Raw genomic sequence first — 11,056 nt, 5'->3', positions numbered from 1 at the left:
AATAACAGAGCTGCAATGTAACCATTCAGGCTTTTATACTGTATCATATATAAATATGTTACATAAAATAAAGCAGACTCAGTAAAATTGTATTTTAAGAAGATACAATAACAACAAAACTTTAATATAGACAAAAAAAAAAGCTGAAACAAACTTACAAACCAAATTTTTACGGCAGAAACCTTGGACCATAACATTAGGTACACCTGGAAAATCCTTTAGTAGCACAAATTATTATTATTTACAAAGATAATAATGATCCATGTGTATAGAAACACCAAACTATAAATATCCTGTAAATATGCACATTTTAAACAAATGTTTATACATTTCATCATGGTGAGAGAAAGCAAAGAATCCGCATATGAACATATAAACATAACCTATATCCATTACGTTACATCTATAATGATATAATATATATCCGTAGTGACAAAAAGGCAGGATCATCGAAACAGGCGATAAATGCTTAACATTCAACATCAGGTTGAGTTTTGGATGTTGTGTTTGTCATGTAAAAGCTCTGGGTTCATGTTTTTTTGCATACACATTTTTTACTGTAAAAATTGGTGACTAATAATTACATAACTTTTACAGTAACATGTTTTGCAGTGGCATATTTCAACAGTAATTTACTGCACCTTTACAGCTGTGATTTCATAGTTAATTACAATAAAAATACCGATATTTACTGCAATTGCATAACAGTGAGTTTACAGTTAATTACAGTAGTTTAACTACAGTCTTACAGTGGCTGCTTGCACATAAATCACAGCAAATTGATGGTCGTTTTTACCATGAAAGTCATGCAATTATTAGCCAGTAATTCACTGTGTTTACAACGCTGCTAATTGCCATAAATTTGTCATGTTGACTGTGAATTTACCACATCATCTGATGGATAAAAAAACAAGGAAAACAATGCTCAATATTAACATTTTTATTAGTGTTTAAAAAAATGTTTTGAAAATATACAACTTCCTAATATCCACATCAACAAATGAAAAAATAAAATCCTCCAATGACAGTACAGAAGATTTTCTTGGTGAGCTTGTTGCTTGAAGATGTGCAGCAAATGAGAGTATGAAATAATCATTGTTTAGTTTGTCACAAGCTAACATAGGCAGCAATATGCTATATGCTAAGACAAGACAACAGCATTAGGTCAGAGTCGAGATATATATAGCTACACTGTAGTCTGCACATCAGCAGCAACTCGTTTGGAATGCTATATGATGCATACAATGCAAGCGTCTTTGCAACTACTACACTAAATATTAACGATTCGTATTTCACATTCACAGTTTCAAAGTTTACACGTCATCAGAATGGTTGATATCATTCAGTAAATCCCTATTCACATCAATATGGCGATAAATTGCCCAGTGAGCACTTGTTATTCAACATTATAAATGCTGTATATAAGAAATGAAAAGGATTATCCAAAAGAAAAAAGTATAACAATGTCTTTGGTATTTATGCATTTCAGTATGCAACAGTCCAAAATAAAATCACATTTCCAAAAAGTAATTTCTACCAGCCATCAATTAGATCACAGTAAGAACTAGCTAGTGTCTGAATGAAACCATGCATTACAGCAGAAGGAACTCCACTCCACTGTAGCTAGCATAGCAAGCGTTAGCAACGATGCTAACTTTAGACTACACAATCAGTGTTGCCAACTTGGCGATTTTGTCGGTAGACCTGGCGACATTCCCAACTCCCCTTGACGACATATTTTCTAAAGCAAGAATCTAACGACTTTTCTGGCGTCATTGGGGAGTTTTTTGGTATTTGGGGACTCAAAAGTGAAAGCACGTATTCTTGCATTATGTATCCTCCTGAGCAACCGCAGGTGCTGTTGGCAAGTCCACATCACCCAAAGACACTCACAAGCCGGCAGTATATACAGTCAGCATCTATAGGGGTGGAGCTCAGTGTTTCTTAATCTTAATTGATTAGCTATTATTCTCAGTTGTTATTACATATCCTCACCAGAAGAGTGTGCTATCACACCGCACCAAAACACTCAGACATATTAACAGAATAAACACAACATAATCTCTCATTTGCTGTTCAAGTACTCAATTGCCAAGGTGTGATGGAAGAACTTTTAGAGGTGCTGGCCAAGTTATCTTATTTTCATTAAATTATGACCAATGTTAAATTAACAAATGTTAGTTTATTTATACTTGTAAAGTATGTCACTCACTTTTTGTGTCTCTCTGACAGGTTGTGTTTTTTCCTACAGCATTTTACTACATAATATGGAAACGTATGCGAAAATTATACAATGGCTATCTAGACTTCTACGACAGCCAATAGCTACTTTTCTTACTGAAAAGTTGGCAACAGTGTACACAGCGCCTAGCTTAGCAACACTTACACACAGTGCAAACAACTGGTTAGCTAGCTTTAACATTACTGTATTAATAACAAGCTACTGTATAAACGAACACAACACGACCTTATTAACAAGTTCCCCCTCTTTGGTTAATTTAATGCTTACAAATTTTACCCATTGCCAACAAAAATGATATTACCTTTTCCCCACATCTGGCCCATTTAGGAAAGCCTCGTGAAAAAGAGCGGGCTCCTGACGTAAAGACCCCGGAAGTGCTTCTTCTTCTTTTTATTCTTATCTGTCACTGTAATACACACACCTACCGCCACCTGCTGTACAATTATGTTAGTTATGTTATGTTATTTTACTGTGGATCGTGTGAAATAACTGTTAAATACTTTGAAATGCAATGGTAGAGTAAATTTGACAATTATTTGTTGTAATATTTAAGAGGAAATAGTGCTGTATTTGTATTTGTATAAAATTATATTTGTATTTACTGTTGTAATCGTTGCAGTTATACTGTAAGTCAATCCACATTTGATTTAATCTACACGAGTATCTATTGTTATTCCCACTACAAACCAAACATAATTTTTTTCTGTTGATTTGTGTGTAAGATTGAGTCTTTTCCAATAAAAACAACATCTTAAATAAGTATCTTAAATCTTCTGTTCTTTTAGTGTGGGACTATATTTAAACCAGATGTTAAATATGACAACAAAAATTTTTGCAATAGGAGAATTCAAATAAAAGATTTTTTTTTACCCTTTGTTTGGAATGAGGCGTTGGTGCTAAAAACCTAAAAATAAAACATTACAGCGAGGCGCTAATGTTTTATGTTCGAGTTTTTCACAAAAAGTGGAGTTGAACGTGTTCTTGGCTCATGTGTGTTATGTTTGTCATGCAGTTTGCTTGGTTGAAAAGACACCCGTGACCCCAAACAACCACTGGCCGCCTGTGGTGCCCTTGGCTCTTATGCGGGCTGCTAAAAAGCACCGTATTTATATGCATGTCGCTCTGGTCTGCACCGAGAACAAAAACTTAGTGTGAGCTCATATGCGTGCTGTTTTTAATATTAAAATGAACAACCAGCAGGCTTATACTATTTAATATTGTTTCTGCCATAACAGAATATTATTATACTCTGTTAACTGTAATATATTATTTTATCTATAGATAAAATAATATAGTACACACACTAGTGCAGTTATATATTATGTATAAAAATGTTTAGAAAACTTATCATTTTGCATTAAAATTGGCAATTAATAATATTATACAACTGATAGCTATTTAGATGCAAACAGCATATTGTGTATAAAAAATGTCAGGAATGTAATAATGACCGTAAACAATACTTTATGGTTAAAAAGCACATACAAAGTAAAAGTATTAAAATCATATTGAACTTTTTTGACTACAATTTAAATGTTAGAAAATGCATTCAAGCTTTAATGTAGTTATAATTGTCATTAAGTGACATTTAATTTAATTTATTGGTACCAGAACGAATGAGCTATTTCGATGCAAGCATATTGTAAATCATTTTACTGTATATTGTGCAAAAAACACAATTAAATTTGATATTTTACTAGTGTTTTAACCACCATAAATAATAATTTTTCCTAGAATAACACACCAAAACAAAACTAAGTGTATTAAATGTGTTTTTTTAAAGAGCTATTTGCAGAGAAATGTATTTCTAAGCAACAAAAAAAATTAAACAACAGTTGTAAAGTTGCTGGAATGTGACTTTCTTGAATAAAAGCCAATGCATGTGTTTGACAACAAATAGGAAAAAGAAAAATCGCATTTAAACATCTCAGTGGTGCCTGGGGAGGGACGGCACTGCACTCATCTACGCCCCCCTTCGCATCCTCTTACAAGTGGGACGGCTGCCTCTGAACATGCGCGCTAGTGCGCAGTTGGCAATTTTTTTTAAGGGCTGGGGGGAGAGGGGTGGGGGTGGGTGGGGGTGAGACAACCAGACAAGACGACAGAAGATCCAGATCGTGCAGAAAAGGTGATCAAGCTCCATTGAAGTTTGCATTACCTTATCTCCAAGATGCACATAGTCTCAGAGAAAGGACTTTCATGCTCCTCCTGCTCCTCCTGCTCCTCTTGGTCCTGGTTGGCATCCTTGCTGGTGCTGCCAGTCATCTCTTCTTCCTACTCCTCTTCCTCTTTCCCAAAGTACCAGAGAGCTGTTGCAGCCAGTGGGAGTCGTCCGGGCTTCCTGGGAAGGACGCTGATTCTCCTGGACGTCAACACCCGCAGCCCGGTCAGAATCCTCAACGACAACTTCCTGTCTTTGCAGTTGGACCCGTCTATCATCAGAGATGGCTGGCTGGACTTTCTCAGGTACCGAAGACATTGTACTTTTATTGCATGAAATCGTTGTTGGTTTCTGTTTTTTTTAATATAATTATTAAGTCATTACTTTACTCACTTAAGCACCCCAAAATGCCAGTAAATTTGCTGTAAATACCTCATCCTAAAAACTACACCAAACAATAAGCCCAAGAAAGTCAAGTCGTGGACAATAGCACCACTCCAAAATTACTATGTACATACCTTGACGATTAAAAGTGAAAATATTAGACACAGGCGTTAATAGTAACAGTACATTTCCAAATAATTGCATATGCAGATTTAAACGACTTACATTTAATACATCAATACTCTATATGCATGTGAATGGCCACTGTACATGTTTAAATACCTGCTGCTGTAAATAGTATAAGTATACATACGAAATAAATGTTACAGTTATGCATATGCGTATGAAAAGTTAGCATACTAAATAAATCCTTCAGCTGGATGTTTAGCATCAGTATTGTATGTAGAAAAAACACCATATTTGTAAAAGATTCCTGTATAAATACATACTGACTTGGGATAGAATATGTCACTTTCAATTGAAATTTTAAATAAAGTTTTTCCAATTCAACAACCTCAATACACTTTGTACAGCTAATAGAAGAATGGGGAAATAGTGTTGTGCGTCGTGACAGTTTACAATATTTTCTTACGGAAAAATCAATAAAAAAAATAATATCAGAATTCTATTCAGAGTCACGTAGGTTTAAATCATCTAAAATGAAGCCTTGTAGTTCTTAGACGTGACTATTTACAGATAGGCCTACCCATTTAAATGTATTATTATTAAAATAACTGTATTTTACACAGTTCGTTTAATTATTGTGGCTTGTTCTGTATGTAGAGGGAATGCAACAGTTTTATGAGTTGTTACTTTTATTTTTATTTATAGTATTATTATATTTAGCATTTTATTGTCCTTTTCGGACGAATCATTTAAATGGCTACATTACTTATTGCATTTATGTAGAGAACGGAATATAAAGTAATGGATATAGAATAAGAATATAGAGAAAGGAATATTAGTTATCTTATTCAACAGATTATAAAATAGCGACAAACAATCCGGTAGTGGTGGGCATTAATTCACATGCTTTGTTTTGTTTATTTTGCGCGTGCTCACCTCCAGTTCAAAGCGTCTCGTGACCCTGGCGCGAGGCCTGTCTCCAGCCTACCTGCGCTTTGGCGGGAAGCGGACTGACTTCCTGCACTTCAACAACCAGAAGAACCTGGCTAAATTCAGGGGGCCGGGACCCGACTACTACCTGAAGAACTACGAAGACGGTAATAACACATCGTCACTTATTTCTGCCTGAAGAGATTAAATTGTTTCTTGTAAATATTCTCTTTTACGTGTAAAAGTCATGCAGTTTGGACAATTCAGTCGTGAGGGCAAGTCGGTGCGTAGCTTAAATAAACCCTAATTTTAACGTTATTTTTTCAGTTATTTTAGCACACATCTTTTTTTCAGATTGACATACTTTATATTATATTTGTTTAATTCTGAGTGGCACTGGCATCATTATAACATTTTTTGATAATTTCACAGGCTTATCCACACACCAGTCAACACTTATAATAATGTGTGTGTGTACGCTGTATGTATACAGCTTATCTGTCTATATACAGTATATCTATGTGTGTGTATATATATTTACTTAATTTCTATACTATATATATATATATATATAATATATATTGTACCTATGTGTGTGGTTGTAGCAATCATATTAAAGAGTTTACTTTGTTGTTGTTTTGGCTGCAACTTGCAGATATAGTGCGCAGTGACATTGCACTGGACAAGCAGAATGGTTGCAAAGTGGCTAACCACCCTGATATCATGCTGGAGCTCCAGAGGGAGAAGGCTGCCAGCACACAGCTCGTCCTGCTGAAAGAGCAATTGTCCAACATCTACAGCAACATCACAATACCAGGTAGGCGATCACACACTCGCACATGTATCAAGTCATTCCACACTTGCGGTCTTTCTCTTTAAGAAATGTTACTTTCGATGCATGTCGTATATTCTGAACTTTGTGCGTCGTTCAAATCTAGATGGACGCACGCACACAATGTTCAAAGCATGCCAATGTAAACCATTGGCATTCACAATGACAAATGCAATTTGGAGAGGAGGAATGTGGGACTGGATAGAGGGGTGCTGGAGCTCTGGCTAGTAAACACACTGACATTTAGACTGGTTACAGTTAACACAAGTTGACCACAGAGCTCCGAGACACAGTTTTGGGTGGCCTGTTTTTATAATCCCAAGTGGAAACTCAGAACAGTGCAAGATGAGCGACATGATGAGAAATTAGTCTGTGGAATGTTCCCGTCTTTATGGACTAATTCAGGAACCTGTGCTAAGGTATTTACAACAAGGATGAACACAATCCAGTCCGTGATGCATTGCTGACTTGTTTGGAGTTTCAAACAATGAAACTAAAACTAGATTTAATCCATACCAGTTCCAAATAGCCATAAATCCTATATTAGTTATAGTACAATATTGAAAGTAAAACATTTTAATACCGCTACTGTAATATTAACATTTCTCTTGTGCTGTACAGTGTGCTGTACGTGTGCTGTAAGTGAGGTTAGCAGTGTAGAGAGTAGCCGACAGCAGCTCCTTTGTGATTGCTCACTGCATGAGTTTTCTCCCTATTAATAAAGCGATTGCAGCGCATCACGAGTGTCTCCTTAACCACAAACAGTGGCCATTGAGTAGTATTTTACACTGCTCTCTAGGTGTCAATAGCCACCACGAAGTACGCACTCAAGCCTAATGTCGGAATCTTATCTGGCTTATTGTCTATCATTATGTCGACTATATTGGGTAATACAAGTGTGAAGGCGACTATAGGGATGCTATTGCATGTCTAAAGGTTTCTAATAATGTTAAATAATAATGCTCTAACTAAGAATATATTCCATTTATTAATACTAAGTTGCGGAAATTTGTGTTTCGCAATTGAGTCCAGAACCAATTCATTGTGTAAACGAATAACAACTGTGCTAATATACTGACGCCATGCAGTGCAGTGGTTCAAACCTTGACGATCTGTCCGATTTTAGAGGTTTTTTTCCTAAAAATGTAATTCTGAACTGCACGACCAGAGAGACATTTAAATTTAGAGGTTTATGTTTAAAAGACACAGCCATTGCGTTTAGTCTCAAGAGAAATGAACCCAAATGCATTTAACATTAAATGCCAGTGGTCTGTAAGCAATGACAAATGGTAGCATCGAGTGAATAGTAGACCTCAAACATTCAAAAGTTGCTGCTTGGTTGCTTCTCATCCTGGAGCATGTTGAAATGACAGTGTATGGAGAAAGAAGTGCGTCCCATTGGTTCTTTCAAAAAAGGTCTGGAAAAGAAATTGTAAGCTCCTGGAATCAAATAACCCTGTGAAAAAGAATCCCATGCGTTACTTGCGCAATATATATTGATAACAAAATGAATTGTGGTTGTCTTTTCAAGACAACATTGATTAATTACAGATGCTAAAGAAACCAATTTCATACCGAATTGTTCTCTGTGGAATAGGTTATCCAATATGTTTGTAATAATGCGTACGGTAAGCGTGTTTTCATGTCTCTAGAAGGTCTCGCTCTCTTGGAACAACAAAGAGACGCTGAATGAGCCAGAGGTGTAAGACTATATATTTTCAAAGTTTACCTTGTATAGCCACCCTGTCATTAACTATGTAACACTTCAGCTGTGCAAAAGGCCACAATGACCCAGTCCCAGACCCAGTAATGTCAGAGAATACCTTTTAGGTTTTGCTTGTTGACTCATCAGGGATAGTGGTGCCTGCTGAACGCTTGCTACTGAGCAACGAGTGATAGCGAATAACACAATGTTTTTGTTTAAGCACGTTTAAAATGAAAGGCAAACATCGGTGTGAAAAATGATGGCATAAGTCAGAAATATAAATGCTGCATGATATATGACCATAATAAATCACTGCTGTGCTGCTCATTTTCCCCCACATGCTTTGAGAATCGTGTTTCTGATTGATTGGGGCTCAACTGAAGATTGTGTCTGAGTGTACATGGTGTTATAATAGAGCTGCAAAACAAAGAGTAGCAGCCTTTCTGTTTTCAACTCATTCTTTAACATCAGAAGGACATTATTTAACCATACCATATACATACAGTCGTTGGGAAGTTACATGAAGTGAGGGGGTCTTACATTCAAAACTGTGTAGCCTCACCATACATGGAACTCAAAGGTCAACTATTGTGCAAAAGTCAGCAATGCGTAGGGTTCTTTATTTGGGCACTCTATTTTGTGGAACGATACAGTTAGGGCAAACAGATGACTTTGTTACGTGCAATAGTGTACGGAAATTGAGGAAAAATCATGGTGAAGATTTTTGACAGAACCAAATCATATGAAAAAAATTGGGTTTTATGTATATTCGAGTGTCACAGGATTAAAATGTGATGAATTATATGTTTGGAGAAAAGCTGTCTCGTGTCAACAGGGCAGACAGAAGCCAACCGGATTGTGAACTACGGCATTAAGATTTTGTAGCATTTATATTTGACAATTCCCCCACTGAATCACCAATTCTCAAATCAATGAAAACATGACATGATAGCATCTGCTCATAGTCTCAATCTTAAAACTAAACTATTTTTAGAGTGAACAATAGCGCTTCAAGGAGCCACACACTTTGTCTGAGAAATGTGTGGACAACACTGATCATTAGCATTAAAGCTACAGACACGTAAAACAGTGTATTCCCATGTGGTCAACCTGTGTGCTGCAATGAATTGTGTTCAACAGGAGAGGTTCTACTATTCATAGTGACGAATAAAGAGAGAATAAACTTATTGAAAGTAATGGTTTTATTTCATTTGAACATGCATCAGATTACAATTGAATGCATCACATAATCAGTTCACAGTTCCACATGTCCAAAAGGAGTAGGAAGAAGCAAAGCTTATTAAATCCTACCCCTCCATCTGGTACTTTTACAATCAGTAACTGTTACATTTGTTCACTTCCTGCTTTCCATAATACAGTTCAAGTTGTTTTTTTTTTTTTTTTTAATAATGTACCGAAGTACGAGGTGATATGACCATACAATGACATAATGGGTACCATAGTAAGTGTCAATATAGTGATATATATAGCACATCATGACTGGTTCAAGACTCTTCATCCTTGTATTTAGCAAACATCAACTGCTGGTATTGTTTCTTGTTCCTTACTCAATCCATTCCATAGTTTGATTCTACATACTGAAACGCTATGGCTTTTTAACGTAGTCCTAGCATATAAGTGTTTCAAATGTAGTTCTTCCCTGAGATCATATTTCTCCTCTCTTGTAATTGGTTATTTTTAGTCTTATGCATTATTTTAGCTGTTTGAAGATGAACTACATCAGCAATTTTAAGTATTTGTGATTTTAGAAATAAGGAGTTAGTATGTTCTCTGTAGGCTGCATGATGAATTATCCTTACTGACCTTTTTTGCAGTACATTTAGCGAGTGAAGATTGCTTTTGTAGTTATTAGCCCATATTTCCACACAATAAGTAAGATATGGTAGAACCAGAGAGCAATAAAGAGTGTGGAGTGATTTCTGACAAATTTTGCTTTGTTCAATACTGAAATATTTCTGGCCACCTTATGTTGTATATTTGTAATATGAGGTTTCCAGCTCATATTTTCCTTTCTGCTGTTACCAGTGACATACAATATGAGTAATGTGGATGTTTTCTTGAAGGTGAGATTATAACACGTAGTTTAACTCTCTGTAAACAGGATTTTGCGTTAAGACCTCACATCTTTGTGCTGGAAAGAGTAATAGTGGTACAAGGCTTAAGGGAGGTGTTTAAATATGGTCTGGTAACAATCACCTGAGATCCTGTGTGTGTGTGTGTGTGTGTGTGCATACACATGTGTGTACGAGCAGGTGGTGTTTTAAAGGCCTTTTTTAACAGTCGTGCTCCATCCTTTTCCACTCACCACTGTTAGCCCTTTGACCCGGGCTTGTTAGAGCTATCAATAATAGTACAACTTCAAGATAACACACACACACACTTGCAACAAGTCAAGCAAATTGTGTGCGCTCAGACAAGGTCACGGTCAGTCACCTTTTTTTTTTTTTTCCCCACTGCTGCCTCCCGCTGTCCACCACCTCACACCTATTCCCTAATTACCACTCTTGTGTTTACTGTTATTGTTACACTGTATATTGTGACTTCATGTGAAAGTCCTATGTTTATTTGACTCCCCAGAGAATGAGGCAGTCAGTCTGTACAACTAGTCACCTCAAAGGCTCAGTCTGTGTGTTTAAGACTCACAAGATAAACTCA

The 11,056-nt window shown here is 36.2% G+C and overlaps 1 protein-coding gene across 2 annotated transcripts in view; it reads left to right on the top strand.

Moving 5' to 3' along the window:
• The window catches only part of hpse2 (heparanase 2), a 49,670-nt gene that overhangs the window by 2,093 nt on the left and 36,521 nt on the right, over window positions 1-11,056 (top strand). Inside the window, exons 3-5 of one of the 2 annotated variants that reach the window (XM_078799412.1) lie at window positions 4,542-4,708; window positions 5,856-6,010; window positions 6,499-6,660. In XM_078799412.1, coding sequence (XP_078655538.1) covers window positions 4,542-4,708; window positions 5,856-6,010; window positions 6,499-6,660 — 484 coding nt within the window. Of the gene's footprint in view, window positions 1-4,378; window positions 4,709-5,855; window positions 6,011-6,498; window positions 6,661-11,056 lie in introns of those variants that run through there. The other variant, XM_058058277.2, reaches the window with a different exon arrangement.

The sequence above is a fragment of the Doryrhamphus excisus genome, linkage group LG20, assembly GCF_037039965.1.
Source record: "Doryrhamphus excisus strain RoL-2023G ecotype Guam linkage group LG20, RoL_Dexc_Guam_v1.1, whole genome shotgun sequence".
In the NCBI taxonomy this organism is placed as follows: Eukaryota; Metazoa; Chordata; class Actinopteri; order Syngnathiformes; family Syngnathidae; genus Doryrhamphus; species Doryrhamphus excisus.
The sequence above is the reverse complement of the archived record's forward strand: the minus strand, read 5'-3'. Positions and strand labels throughout refer to the sequence as shown.